General features: G+C 41.2%; 2 protein-coding genes across 2 annotated transcripts in view; both read left to right on the forward strand.

Annotated features, from left to right (window-relative positions):
* The window catches only part of aspa (aspartoacylase), a 9562-nt gene extending 1539 nt beyond the window's left edge, over positions 1-8023 (forward strand). Inside the window, exons 2-6 of the mRNA XM_085469841.1 lie at positions 920-1115; positions 3534-3627; positions 4423-4530; positions 6598-6707; positions 6902-8023. Of these exons, the coding sequence (XP_085325967.1) occupies positions 920-1115; positions 3534-3627; positions 4423-4530; positions 6598-6707; positions 6902-7093 (700 nt within the window). The 3' untranslated portion in view covers positions 7094-8023. The remainder of the gene's footprint in view (positions 1-919; positions 1116-3533; positions 3628-4422; positions 4531-6597; positions 6708-6901) is intronic.
* A 2734-nt stretch (positions 8024-10757) lies between these two features.
* Positions 10758-15666, forward strand: part of abr (ABR activator of RhoGEF and GTPase) — a 124075-nt gene continuing 119166 nt past the window's right edge. Inside the window, exon 1 of the mRNA XM_085469842.1 lies at positions 10758-11825. Coding sequence (XP_085325968.1) covers positions 11009-11825 — 817 coding nt within the window. The 5' untranslated portion in view covers positions 10758-11008. The remainder of the gene's footprint in view (positions 11826-15666) is intronic.

Genomic DNA, 15666 nt, shown 5'->3' on the forward strand with positions numbered 1-15666 from the left:
ATTGAGCGCTGAGCATATACAGAGGTGACACATAATTTCTTAGCAGTGAAGCTGAAGTGATGCCCAGAGCTCAAACCGAATGAGTGAAGCGTTCCGGCCTCATCGTACAAGCATTAGTTGACACTTTAAGATCTTCTTCAGCGCTCTCCAGCATGTTCACTATTTGGCCTCTCTGAAGGCAACATATAAGAAGATTAAACAGTTGGAGACTCTTTCCAAAAACAACTCATCATGATGTCATTCCCCCCCCCCCCCCCCCCCTTGTATAGAAGGACATCTTCCCTCAAAATTAGCACCCGCTTGACCCCTTCAGATGAATTTTGGGAGTCCACTTCATCAGCTGCTGCTTACACTGTGCTTGTGTGCTTATTTCCCAGCAGTCCAGACAATACCGGACAGTCTCTGAAAACAGGGAGTAAATGACAGATGTGAGGGAGGCAAAACAACACAGACAGTAGAGGTGCTATTCTGCTATAGCGTGGAGAATGACCTAGACTGGTTGGTGTTTTGAAATGCTTTAAAAGAGCGTGAAAGTGGGCAGCACTCGTCCTCTGGTCAGAGCAAGGCCCGGGGGCAAAATACACTTTGGAAAGATCCTAAGACTTGGAGTTAATGAATACAGTTTCTTCTTAACTTTGACAGAAGGAGGCCACTGGCCTACTGAATGCAGCTACTACTTCCCAGCATTGACTCCATGGCTGCCAATACTTTAACCATGAAGTTCTGCATGTGGAGTTTAACCCCGACATACTAGCCTTTTCCCTTTTAGCCAACCGTTAGGTTAAAGTGTATGTAGGACACTCTTGTGTAAATAATTAACATGATTCATTGTTCTTTGAGCTGACTTGTGTGATAGTATGTGAATAGTTAGGCTTGTGGCAGCTCTAACATGCTTTATGTGTTTGCACACACCCTGCAGTGCCCCAGGTGGAAATGACCTGCCCTATGAGGTGCTGAGAGCCCAGGAGATCAACAGGATATTTGGTCCCAAAGGAAGCCCGGAGGCCTACGATGTCATCTTTGACCTTCACAACACGACATCCAACATGGGCTGCACTCTGATTCTGGAAAGCTCCAAAGACCACTTCAATCTGCAGATGATGAACTACATAAAGGTGGCGGCCTTGAGAATACGAACAAACATATACACTGTAGGGACTTTTTTATGAGAAGAGCTATCACACCCTAAAATCTGACCACCCCTCTGACCAGTTTACACAAACAGTGGTGAAGCCTGTTGGGGCGCTACACTTATGCTCACAGAACTGTAGTTACATCCAGTAACTTCTAGTATTTGAGAGGAGCTTTTGTGGAACCTTTTCTCTACAACCGTTGAGACATTTTAACCACGTACTTCAACTGTAATGACCGGCAAGCTTAATCAGTGATGAAAAGAGTAGTTTGGCAAGATTTGCAGTTTGTTAAAAATCGACTGATGGTTAACATGGAAAAAAAAGAGTACTGAGACCTAAACGAGATAAAACAATCACTGTCATCAAGTGCTGCCATTATATTTGCAGAAAGTCCAAATTATATATCATTATTCAGCAGGCATCATTGCGACTGTATAATATTACTGCATGATTGTTCCACTCATAGTCTGTGCTGCACACTGTGCAGTATGTGGAGAAACACGAGATGTAGCTCAACTTCTCAACCTGTGTCGTTCTCTGACCTCCGTCTGAGGCTGATCTGTTTGCTGAGCTTTAGTTGAGATAGTTGAGAGATGTAAATCCATCCATGTTAGGCTCATCCAAATACCCCAGAAGGATCCTTGTTGTCTTTGTACTCTCAGCCAAATTCCCAGATGAGCCTTAGGAGATAATATAAACCATTAGATGTTCAGTGTCTCTCTTACAAGATGGATTTTATCTGACAGCATTAAGTAAAGTAAGTACAGATGAACTGGGCTATAATTACATTGTTGAGAATAAAATAAAAAGAACTAAATGCTTATTTTTTTATTCCTGCCCTTTTTAGTGGGCCTCCCAAGGGACAAGTGGAGGAGATGCCAGATGTTCAATCCAAGCAAAACCAACTAAAACAAAAACACATGCAATGAAAGCTACTTAATAGTGATGACTAAGGAGAGCAACAAAACAAACAGGGCTCTAATTGATTGTGGATTTAACACAAAAAAAGGGTAAAGTCACTGTTTTGAAAGCACTGCAGCAATGTATACATTTATTTTTGTCCTTGGAACCTTTCAATCTGAAAGAGAATATCGTTAGTCAACACTTTGTAATAATTATGTAACAACACCTGATTTTCTCTGGTGTAACCAAAAGTTATAATTCTGCCAGTAAAACATAACTTTAATTCAAGCAATTCTTCTTTCCACTGTAACAACGAGAATTTCATAAATGTCACAGATCTGTCCAAAAATCTTGGACGTAACCCTAACAAGCTTGTTCTCAGAGGAGTCTGTGGCATGTTTATTGTGGAGAGCTGCTGTACCAGAAGGTCTCAGCATAATCAACATGGTGCTGAACTAGATCTGCCCTCCCAAAATGTTTCATACTTGACTGTAACACAGGACTTCTTTGCTGACTACCAAATGGGATAAAGGTGCCAAAATAATCAACAGTGCGTTTGGGTATCATTTAGCCCAAAACAGTGTTGGCTATTGGCTGATCAGGACATTGTCCAGTGTTGGACTTCTCAAATATTTTAGTGATAAACTGCATGTGTAACAACAGCTTTACACTGATTAAATCCCACATGGGAACTAACAAAGAAGCATAAAATGCTCCAGAGACAGCAAATCTTTATAAATAATTTGTTTTAAGACATTAATACAACCTCGAAAATTCACATTGCTTCATGGTAATGACAAGGCAAACCCCTCTTATTACTTTACATTAACTTCCATCTTAAAATGCCAGCTGTTGCATTCCTTTCTCGTTCTTAATAACAATCCATGGTGAGCACCTGCAGGGAGGAGAAATGAAGCCAAAAGCAACATGTCTTTTGTACAATACACCTCACGGGAAATGCATTCTTAAGTTTTAAAACTGTAAACTGCCCCACCAATACACAGACATCAGTTATATAAGGATTCATAGACTTCATAAATATTCACCAGCTTAGTAAATGCCTCCGGTTTAGATGCTGTGACTTCAGGCGCTTTGCTCGTGTTTGTTGATAATCGCAAACGCACAATGTAGAAAAGGGCTCAGGTCTAGTACGGTACCGATTACTCTGTCTCATACTTTGAAGGATTTACCCCTCGGCAGATGATCTGAACCGCTGCCAGTTTAATGTTAGAGAAACAGCTTTTAATTTAATGATGAAGGCGACCACTATGATGGTGTTCCTTCTGAAAAGGATTTCGAGCCTCTGCTGACAAACGAAGATAGCCCACCAGCTTAAACTTCATTCCCCACACAGTCGTTTTTGATACAGCGTTAGTTGGTTTAGATTTCATTTTCCATTCTATCGAGCACGACCGTAACACCTTTGCCTTTGTGCGTTTGTGTTTGGCTTTCTTTTATCTGCTTTTTATATGACGTTCTTGTTCTCTTGTCTTGTAGAAAGCCATGGCTCCAGCCAGTTGTCTTGTTCTGATGAATGAACATCCTCTTCTGAAATATTCCACTTCACGCTCTGTCGCCAAGCACCCTGTTGGTGAGTCTCTGTAGTCCAGCCAGGTTTATCTGTGGACAGTGGCAGAGGTGGATTAAGAAAAACAGGTTTTAAAGCCATTGTTTTAAAGAAGGGGGTTCAACCCCGAGCACGTAATGACACAAACTGTTGTTTTTCAGGACTTTCTAGTTGCTTTGTAGGTGGTGTTTGGCTGTGTGGTGTGTCTTTGTGGTCAATTTTGTGGTGATTCTAGCATATTTTACAGACTAACAGTGTACAGAATAACAAATATCATTATGGGCACTTGTAAGCTTAACCCTTGTGTTGTCCTCGGGTTAAAAATGACCCCTAGGTGAATAAAGTGTGAATCATTTCTTAATTGTTGATTTGGTAATTAGGTCTTTCGATCGCATTTATTTTAATCGCTTGGTCGTATCGCAGTTATTTGGAGTTCTTTTTGTTTCCTCTGTGGTTTTTCATCCCTTTCTTGCCATTTTCAATGCTTTTTCGTCATTTTGCACATTTTTGTGGTCATTTTGTATCTCTTTGTGGTCTTTTAAATGTTGTCGTTTCAGTTTCCTATATTAAACCTGAGGCCTTGTGCCTGTTTTCTGTGTAGCCATGATTCTCGAGCATGCAACCGTGTATGACTTTTACTGACTCTTGCAGAGCAGCCACTGCATCGAGTACAGTCATGTTTGGTTGTGTGGCACCCTCGACAAATCCCAGCTAGCCCTTAGCCCTTACACGTTTAACATATCTAACTGGAGTATACGTTCAGCTGGTAGAAAATCTTTTACTTGCAGATGAATCATTTGATTGTTTTCTTCTATGCAGGTTTGGAAGTGGGTCCTCAGCCTCAAGGTGTTTTAAGAAGCAACATCTTTGAAGCCATGCGAGTGATACTGAAACATGCTCTGGACTTTATTGAACTCTTTAATGAAGGTGAGACTTGAAGTGTTAAGCTGTAGTCACATTTAGCTACATGACAACAGGCTGTGTCACAAGACTTTAAAGGGTTATAGCACTGCAGCATAGTGTGAAGAATGAATGACCTCTGAAGTAGCTCTTACAGAAGTTACAAAGTATTAAACAGTGTTCATAATTTGGGCTCAAAAACAGCAAGTGTGATTCATAATGTGTTATATAATAGAAAAGTGAGTTGTTTACCATCTGTCAGCATCCCTGTGATGAGAAACGTTTTGTGACAAAATGCCCATGGGTGACCATCTGACTCATCCAGATGTACCTAGTCCTCGCTCTCTAAATTTATCTGCGTTACGCCTCCACTCGGCTCGTTCTCCCCCCCCTAAACGAAAGAGTGTTCTCAGTGTTTAGGTGCAGGGCAGCGTTTCCCTCATATCTTTACGGAAACATGCGATCTGTGCCAAGTTAGAATTGCAGGCTGTTGGTTTCCCCAACTGTCCCGCCGTTGAAAGGGCCGCTAACTGGGAGTTGGTCAGTTTCCATGTCATTAGGGACTGGCTGGCACTGGGGTGGTAGTCTTCTGTCTTAGGACCACCGTGGTGATAATGAATGTTCTGGCATGGTGTTGAAGCGGTGTTCCTGCGCTTTGCAGCTGAGCAGCATGATGAAACAAGTCCTTTAGCTATACAAGGCTTGCTCAGAAGGATAGCCCCCCCCCCCATTAAGCAGGGAAACTAAAACTTCAGAAGCATTTGTCCTTCCTGTTCCGCACTGCTACTTGCATATGAATACAGCTGAGTGCAGGTGAAATGGTTTCCTAATGTCAGAGCTCTGCCAAACATTACCAAACCTCGTGTGTAATTCCTAAGGTTGAACAAGGACACTCTGGTTTCAAATCACAGTTGAACAATCTCATGAAAACTTGGCAACTTGTCCATTGTGTGACATTAGTTTGATTTATGTTTTACTGTGTATTTTATGCCCATCTTAATATAAAGTAAAGGTAACGTCTTTTTTTCCACTAATCTGTACTTCAAAAAATAAATAAAATCAAAACCAAGTTTTAAAATGTTACTGAGCTCGTTACTGTGGTCCAGAGTGAAAAATCTACATACGTAATAATGCAGAGGTAATATAATGCATATTATCTTTATCTGTTTGATAGCAATGTCACGAGTTAGATTTAGCTGAATAAAGAAAGCGGTAGACAACAAGATTTTGGTGACGACTGCACTTAAGCACCTTCTCTGAGCTCTGTTTTCAGGTTTTCTCAGGCCAATCAGAGTTCTATAAAGATCAGGCAACTATTATAAATCCATCAATGTTCTTCTGCTTACCCTGCTTATTCATCTTAGCAAAAGTTTGGTTACCCTTTCACCAGTCTGTCATAAAGAGACCAACACCTGCAGCCAGTTTAGAATTGCCTCTTAACCTAACAAGCATGTCTTTGGACTGTGGGTGCAAACTGGAGAAATCCCACAGAAGCACAGGAAGAGCACACAAAGCAAACTCCATGCACAAAGGCTGTTGGGTTTGAACCCAGGAGCTTTTTGCTTTCAAGCTAAATTGGTAACCACTGCACCACAGTGCCAGTCAAGTATGGTATAGTAGCATAAAAAACAGACAAGTTCAATTGGGAAGCAAGGTGCATTTGTTCAGTGAGTTGTTTTTTTGTTTTTTTTAACAAGCTGCCCTTCAATTCGACAACTGCTAGGTGATGCAGATGACTTTTCACCTGTAAGAGTGGGGCTTTACCTTCCATGTGAAGATAAATTTCTGCACTGACTTAATGTTAATGTTTGATCTACTGGTCGTCTAGGAGATATCGCGACTCGATGCCTTAACGTACTACAGCTTTTATACCCTTCTGAGGACCTATAATAAAGCTGCCCTTGAAACAGTTTGTTAAATAGTGTTCGAATGTTTATTTAAATCTATTTTTCTTCTTTTTTAGTTATTTATTTATTTTTTTAGGCTTGTTCTAAACCCGGGGACATTAACTCTGGGAATTCAGTCTAACTCCAGCTTTCATTATGTTATCCCAATCCACTCACATACTCTCTCTGTGTTTTCTGTGCTGTTTAGGTGTGGAGTTCCCTCCTTGTACAGTTGAAGTTTTCCGAGTCCTCGAGTGGATCGACTACCCCCGAGACGCCAATGGAAACATCATAGCCATGGTTCACCCCAACCTGCAGGTAAATATTCAAATTTAGAATTGCTCTCACCTTCAATCTCTAGCATTCATGTCATGTTTGGACCGTTGAGTCTATAAATGTGCTGCTTTAAGGAGGAAATGAGATTTCTTTAGATGACGTGAGGATGTATTGTTTCAGTTTAAACAACATACTCGAGTTACTTTCCCTGTGGCTCTTGCTTGTTATTGTTGCAGGACTGTGACTGGGAGCCGCTGAACCCTGGTGACCCAATGTTCCAGACATTTGATGGAAAAACCATCCACTACCAAGGCTCCGGGACGGTCTATCCCACTTTTATTAACGAGGCAGCCTATTATGAGAAACAACAGGCATTTATAACCACCAGGCGAGAAACCTTGGTAGCAAGTGCCATCATAAAAGCATGAAGAACTGTTTCTTAAGGCTAACAGCAATCATGATTATGTATTAGCCACAGGAGCAAACTGTATCAAGATTTTGCACTTTGCTCTGTTAGAAAACAGCAGAAATCCTGCAGGTTAGATTCCATCTTTTACAAACTGATTTAGGTTTTTATGCATTCACTATCGGAAAATCACTTAACTATGCAAAGAACATTTGTGCAGGCACTGTGACAGTCTTTGATCTGAAGACTACTATATTATTGTGAGAAGTATTTATGATATTGTACATATTTACATTAAATCAACTAGATTTTTATTATATTAAAGACTAGGCCTAATCATTGATGGCTCCTCAATCATCCTAAACACTCCTTTTACGTTTCCAACTACTGCTCAGGAAGGCTGTGTAGAGGATCGTCACCTGCAAACTTTTGACTCAAACTGTAGATGTTTGTCTTTTTTCTGAAAATATATTTGTATCACGTGTAGGGGTGGGGGGTTGTTTTGTGGCCTTTGATACTACCTACCTGTAACTCCGTTGGTTGCATCTGTGGTGCTGTCCTTTTTTTGCCTTAACTGAGATTTCAGAGACAGTTGTGCAACAAATCTGGAGTAGAGTTTTGTAGATTTTATGTCTCGGTTAAAAGTTTCGATTACAGTCTAAGATCTCTCCCACATAAACCAGATGCAGTGTGAGATGTGTTTTTTATAATATATCTGTCTATTTTGATATACTTGTATTGTAAGTTTGCTTTCAAAGGGATGCATAGAACTTCGCATCCTGGAAAGCATATTTACTTTTTAATGTTTTCATCTTTATGTTGTCCCAAAGTGTCTCGCTGTGGTCTTAGACTTGAGCAATATATCTGTTAGAATCATTTCTGTGATTAGTGAAATTCACTGTACTAGAAGTCCTGCGGAAATGATCCTACCAATAAATGTTGTACTACTGTGTGTTTTACTATGTGTGCTGCTTTGACTCACGCTCGTTTAGTCCTGCAGGGCATGTGGCCACAAGAGGGCGTCATGCAACCACTGATTAAAGTCCCTCACACCATGCACTGTGGTGCAGTACAGAATATACTGGAGGGTGCAGCCGGTGGAATCGTGTCCGAGCCAGTTGTTTTGCTCCTTTGTGTGTCACTGGTGCATCATGTGTCACAAGAACCTATCCACTTTTACAGCAGCTCTCCTGATCACAGAGCTGCTGACCCACTAAGGAAAAATTGCAGCTCTCTACTTGTGTGGTATTTTTTTTTCTTTCTTTTTTTTAAACACTTGACCCATCAATATGTTTCAATATGTGCACTTTCAATGCCTTTATTTCAAGTACTCTTGTCCCATAAGACTTTAGGTATAAGCTTCAATACAACTTTGACACTTACAATATTATATATTTTATATATTATACATGTGCCGTACCGTAGAAGGCACCCATATGTATTTACAATGACACTAAGTGCTGTAATTATAACATAGCTGGATAGTTTGTTCATGCGTCTCTCTTTTTGTTGATGGCAGCAAAGAATTCGAGTCACTATCTGAGTTTAGTGTTTCAGGAATCCAAGGCATCTGGATTTGAATGGAGGTGAAGGAGTGCTGAGAGGTGTGTGGAAAAGTTTAAGAATATGTTCACTAAAAAGGGTTGGATAGTAACACAGAGTACATACCCACAGCTTGTTGGGCTGGAGGTGTTATTTAAGCTGTGAATATATGACACACACTCACACAAAAGGGAACTCATTTAACAGGCATTTTATAATATTGTTACATTCTGGTTATCTATTGAGCACCTCTGATCAGTGTGGTAGGTGTGGTTGTAGCTGCGAAATGTAATTAAAGCAGAATTCCAGCTTTGTGCACACTCTTCTGCATCGTTTACCCACTCAGGTATCTGTCGACTGAATACCACACACTGAGCAAACTTGTTAGGTGTCTGTTTCACTGATGTTAAGCGATGAAATGAGTAAAGCATGAGAAGTATGGCTGGATCAGCTACACAGTCATGTTTATGCAGTCCCCAAAGCTAGCTGTCTTTATTATAACTTGTAGACTAACCAGGAAAAGTCCACGTTTTATGCTTTCTTTGTCGTATCAGGCCTGTGATTGGTAATCTAGCTTCATAGCTGGTCGTAGTCTTTGTAGACTATTCATTACAGTAACCCAATACAGGCCCCCAGGCTTGCAATGAGTGCGGATCAATGGCCACTGAAAGCTTTCAGGAGAATGATCTTTCAGTTCTGGGCGGTTATCCAAATGGGCACTCAGAAATACCAAGCACCCATCTCTGCCTGCACCCGCCTCTCTCTGTCTGCACAGATAACTTTCTTCTATGTTGTATAGCATTACACTCTATTTTACTGGAAGGCTCCTGTCTGGCTTCTTACCAGGCTCTTCTTTAATATTATCAGGACATAGCTGCATGAATTTTGATAATCATGCTTTACGTTTACTTTTTTATGGAAGATGAGTCTCCCAGAGATGGGCTCTGTTCATATGAAAATCACAGACATGGAGAGTCTTCAAAATGACACATACTTAATTATTTACCAGCTAAATGTCCAATAAATATTTTTCTGCTGTGCCACAAATCAAGATGGGGAATCAAGTTGACCTTTTTTTCAACACACTGTTTAGCAATCGTTAACTAGCAGGCTTGAAAACAAGGAGGAGAAGGAGGATGTGTGCTTGAAGTTATAGCATTGAAGAGACAGGTGCGTGTGAAAGGTTTTTGTACATGAGTTCCTGCAGTATTTTTGTTTCCTCTGCAGACAGATAACAAGCTACCTGATAGATAAAAAAAAAAAAAGAAAAGTGCCTCGTCCCTTCCTTAATGTCAAACCACCGAAACCTGTAGCTATAGGGAAGCAAACCAAACATCTGCTTTCAGTCTGCTTGGTCTGCAACATTACATGCTGCCCAGTGTGCCCGTGTATATATGTATGCAGCTGAAATGTGGTCAGGAGGAATTAATTTTTTGTGTCATTTAAAGCAACTTGCAGGTTTTTGAGCTTCCTGTATATCATTAAAGGTTTTTAAAATGTGTCAACACTGTAACAAGATTTGTTCAGCATCTTTGTTCAACAGACCACCAGTGTGGCTAAAATAGAAAACCACAAACAACAGAATAGAAACAAGTTGACAGTATATTTAGATCAGCAGTGTTTCTTCACAATAGACTGAACTGGCAAAGATACAAACTACCAAACAGATCAACCTTTATCTGGAATATAATTTCTTTTAAATGTGCACCACCAAGCACGGTTGCTTTCCTGTAGCAGTGCTTGTTGCATTCAGATCCTGTCGGATTTTTTTTATGTTATTATTATTATTATTATTATAAGGTGTGAAAAGAAATTCAGGAATAGCGTTCAAGTAAAACTGGTTAGTTTATCCGCAGATACAGTGTTAGCAATCGATGGAAATATTAGTCATGAGTTATAATATTCTAACATCCCTGCCCTCATCCTTATAATAATTGTTTTTTTTTTTATTATTTGTTGTTGTTTTTTCTGTTTGCTTGTTTTTAAACATTTTTTTTTTTTGCCACCAGGCTATACCGCACACATCCACTTCAGAATCCGCGGTATTGATTGGATAATGCTGTCACGAAACCATGGCCACATTAATTCTCCCAGCGGCACCTGAACGCACCACGTCTGGATACAGGAAGTCTCGAAACTTTTCAGCGTAGTGGCAAACTTGTCTGCATTAAACGCAGGAGTGCGCCGTGCGCCAGTTACGTGTAGGAGGTGCAAGATGGTCAGAAAGTGCTCAAGTTAATACCGTTTATTTGTTTGTTTTTTCTTTTCCGGAAAACAAGTGAGAAAGGAACGTGGATTTACGCGACAGTGTCGGTGAAGACAACAGTTAGCTTCAATATTTTCTGACTTGCATGACAAGACTGCGACGGGCGTGAAGCCCCGCGTGAACATCAATATGTGGGAGCAGGAGGAATTCGAAAAACACTGGAGGAAAGAATTTCCCGACGGAAAAGTACCCCAGATGGATTTGAACTCTGTAGAGGACATCGAGTCCGAGCTGGAGACATGCAAAGCCAACCTGAAGAGGCTCCAGAAGGCTCTGGCAGAGGAGAAATTCAAGGTGATTTACCTGGAGACCACCGTGGCCCGACAGAAGAGAAACGACCCGGAAAGGTTTGAAGGCAAAGATGAAAACTTTAACGCTGACATGTCGACCTTTTCCAAAACGGAGAATATCAGGAAACCGCCGCGGCGGGACGCCGAGCGTGACGAGGGGAGGATGAAGGCGCTGGACCCCGGTGGCATGAAGCACCACGCTGCGGGTAGCAACACAGCGGGGCTCACCAGCTCCTTCGGCCGGGAGCGAGGCAGGTTCAGCGGCAAGATGGGCAAACCAGTCCCTATCCCGGTTCCGCCACAGAAGCCCATGTTTTGTAGAGTGGACACGGCCCCTGCCATCGTCCAGCGTGCAAATGACAACGAGGAAGGCAGCGACCGGGAATATGAGGATTTGGAGCTGAATGAAAATTTCGTCAGGAATAACTTGTTGGCACCAAAGACTGCGGGAAGAGACGGTCAGAAGACTTCCAGCGCTCACCGGGACAGCCGGCGGCCTTTCCGCCACAGCAGGGAGTTTGACTCCGATGATGGCAGACTGTCACCGTCCTTCCCCCACATTCAACGCAGACCCTCCCGAGGCTCGGGGTGCAGCACCCCAGAGAGGAGGAGTGATGGGTACCTGAGCTCCGACCACGATGACTCCTCTTCCGCAGGTAATGTCAACACCACTGTCGCCGGTAATGGCTATAAATAAGAAGTGCAATATGTAAATTAGATTTTACTACATGAAATGGCCTGGTTGGAAGATCATTGGCAGCTAAGCTAGGCTTTAATTCTGGATTTATAGTGTAAAAGCCAGATGGGATCTGTAGTCAAGCATTTTAAACGTGTCAAAGGCACCGATGTCAGGGAAGGGAAGACCCAAGGCTCCATAAATCATATCTACAGGTAGCAGCTTACTTCAAACTGAATTAAATGTGGCATGTTTTTATTTGCAGGGTGCTTTTTTTTAAGCAACCAGTATGAGTACTGCAATTGATTTTGTGCTCCAGTACTCAGTCATTTACAGCTGATCAGCAGTGTTATGCAATTCATCGGTTTCTGGCTCTTACTTCCTCCTTCCACAGTGAAAATAAAGGAAATCTCAGCAGATGCAAATGCACTTATGTTAGTCAGTGATAATAATACGAAATCAGTCTGTATTTTGGCACGAGTGTGCCTGGTTTAGAGATGATCTTTATTTGTTTAAAACGCAAGACGAGGTGTATTCATGTAACCCCATTTTAGCTTTTCAGATTCACCCACGGAGAAAAAACAAGTTTACCGTGTGCCAAACTAATTGCTGAGTGCTGTTACAAAATATTTGTAGTATTGTCCTGGACAAATGCACAGTGCAAACACCTGTTTCTCTGCTGTAGTCTCCAGTAGCTTATTTTTGCATGCTGAATGGGGCGTGTCAAGGAAATGCCATTCTTTTAAAAAGCAAAGGGTATGGTCTTTAGACCAAATGTCACACTTGTTCTGTTGGAAATATGTTTTTCTGTGTTCTGACTTATTTTTACGCCTTAGTTGCTCAGGTTGTTTCATTTACCAATATAACCACCCCCCACCCCCACCCCCACCCCCCAAAATAAAACAACAACAACAAAAAAACAAAGGTCAATAAAGCAACACAGTTGCCTAGAATAACTTCTCTTAATAACTGCTCTTCAATGTTCTCACACAAGTCAGACTTGTGCCATGACTTTTATTTCTACTAAGTGTCTTGCATGTAACTCCAAACCCTAGTTAATATTAAGCTGAATTTACCTTCAAATAATAGAGATCTGCGTAACAGATCAGTACTTTTACTTTATTAATTTTGTTTTTGCTTGATCAAGAAGAAAATGTTTATCAGCGTATGACTACCTGACTCTGCTGGATGGAGTGGATTTCATGAAACAAATAAAACCCTGTATAAGTGTGGCTGAGGAACAGATCCATAATAGACTAAATGCTCTAAGTGGTGTTGTAGATATCAGACATTAGGAGAACTACCACCTGTTATAATAGACCTACTGCAGGATAAGGTAAGCAGTAGGTGTAAAGATAAGGACAGGATTTCCTTTGCAAAGCCCCACTCGAGCATACCACTGGCTTTTTAATCATGTAGATTAGAAGGTTACCGGTTAAATGAAACCATCTTCACTTGTGTGAAGTACTCTACATTGTCTATATTGACCTTGAAGACAAAATGTTCCCTTTCTATATCAGCGATCTGTAAGAGGTCTATAGTGTCACATCACCCTTGAAGGAGCTTCAGTTCAGTTGGTGGTAAATACAGATACAGCCACATGCACTGAACAGTCTGGCGTCTTTTATGATATGAGTCATATTGAGCATGTTGGGATGTTAGTCAGTGGATTTATTGTAAACGGACTTAAAGTCCTGTTCTGATGTCATGCAAGTGCTGTTTGACGCAGTGAGTTTTGGAGTTGAAACACCTCACAAGTTGCATGAGTAACCAGAAAACCAGCATAGAGGTGGCTGTGCATGTTGTGCATTTCACTGCTGCAATGCATGGTTCTGGTAAACGTATATAATGTCAGCTTATCTTATTTTAGCTAGGGCTATGTCTTTATTTGTAGAAACGTCAGTGATGAGCTTTAGTCTACAAGGTGGTTTGAAGTTAGTCAAGATTTTTCTTCCATGCTGTTGTTAGTCACTTAAAGGTCGCACCTCAAAGTTAAGATTTGTTTAACTTGGCACTGAGCTACTTTATGTCATTGCCACAAGTCTTTATGACATTTGTGGCACATTGTCTCTTCCTGTGTCTGAGGCCTGTAAGAGTTTCTTACAGGCCTCAGTATAATTTCTGGTAAGGGCTGGGCAGTGGTTTCTAAAAACTCCAAACGGGAAAGCAGAATAAAGTGGGAAATTGTAGAGAGAAGGGAGACAAAATATGAATAAAAGACAAAAGGGACGAAGCACAGATGTTTTCTGAAAGAAGAAAGGGTTGTGGAGAACACTCGCCCGTGACACTTTGTATCTGAGGTGAGAGGTGCTAAATATTGAACTGCAGAGGTGCTTGCAGTTCCTTGCATGTGTCTCCCCATATTTCCTGTCTGTGTGCTGGACTGGACAAACATCCTTTATGTCTACTTCCATATTTACAACGCATGCCATCGGACCACTCGTCCAACTGTCAACAAAAAGCGACGCAGAACATTTTCTTTAAGGCGTCCTTTCATCAGAGGCGCTCACAGTGGTCAGAAATTCCCTCGTAAACTGTAGGGCAGGACTCTAAGAAAATAATTTACTTGGAAGCAAAGACTGAGCTTAAGTAATAATTTAAATACTAATCCAGGAAACTGGAGTCACGTCTTTCTGTGGCGTTGTTTTAAGAAGTTTGGCAATACTGACGGAGATGGTTTGCTTGTCATGAGTCAGGAGTGAATGAGTAACTTAAACATGAGAATAGATTGAGGAAGGCTTTTTTTTTTTTTTTTTTTTTTTTTTTTTAATACACTGTGACACATCCCCAGTTCCCTAGTCTGTTCTGTTCTTTTAAATATGAAAGGATTATGGAACGCTTGACACTAATTGTAAGCTCACAGTTTCATTGTTATGGCTCTGCTCATTGATTTGGTGGTTACTGACTGGTTTGGCTGATGTGCAGGGATTTGGAAAAGTGGCAGTTTTTAAAGTTTGGGTCAGAAGCCAAAAATGGAGAAGTAACAAACAGGCATTGTGTTATGAGTACCGACGCTGTGGCACTACTCTTTGCTTCATTTGGAGTTGAAATTCATTTAAGCAAAAATGTAAAATTTTCTTTTAAGAGCCGTTTTGTGTCAAAGACACACGAATGTGTTGGACGTTGTTAAATGGGGTCTTATGCCTTAAGAGGCAGTTTGGTGTCTGAAATACAGGAATTGATGGTCTTGAGAAAAAGAGCAGAAAACAGCTGCTGAGCTTTTCACCATGACACGCTGTTTGCTCTTCCATTGCAACAGGTCAGGGGATGCATTTTCCCATAAACCTGTGGGTCAGTAAGGAAAACCACTTACTGTAAGCCTCTTAATCTATTCCATCTTTGCTATCCAACAGGATATTGATGTTTTGTTCTGACAACTGGGATAATCAGTGGAAAGACTTTAATTGTGGCTAAAACAATGGGGAGGGTGTGTGAACCTGTGGGAGGATGTAGAGGGGCTTAAGGTCATCTTTTATAATCTAAACAACAACAGTCATCTGCCCTTCTGGTCACTCAGCATTATGGGATGAAGTCCCCCCTTACTCCCACTTGCACATACGCACAAGCTGTTGGCGAATGCCAGGGGTGTTGCTCATATTGATGCCTTTGTGTAGTGTGCATTTCCTAGGAAGCGGTCATCCATCAGGTCATGTGAGTCTTTGTCCATCGCTATGGTTTTTCAGTATTCCTCCTGATTCACCTCTGATTCGCAGTTGGTCTGAAACCTGACAGGAATCCATTCTTATTGTGACAGTGTTTCAGTAAGCATTGTTGTTTAATTCATTTTAATTCATAAAATAGGTCTTTGAATTCAATATAGT

This window comes from Copadichromis virginalis, linkage group LG10, assembly GCF_057382275.1.
Source record: "Copadichromis virginalis isolate Kocher_CV1m ecotype Utaka linkage group LG10, C_Virginalis_male_GT1.1, whole genome shotgun sequence".
NCBI classification, from domain to species: Eukaryota; Metazoa; Chordata; class Actinopteri; order Cichliformes; family Cichlidae; genus Copadichromis; species Copadichromis virginalis.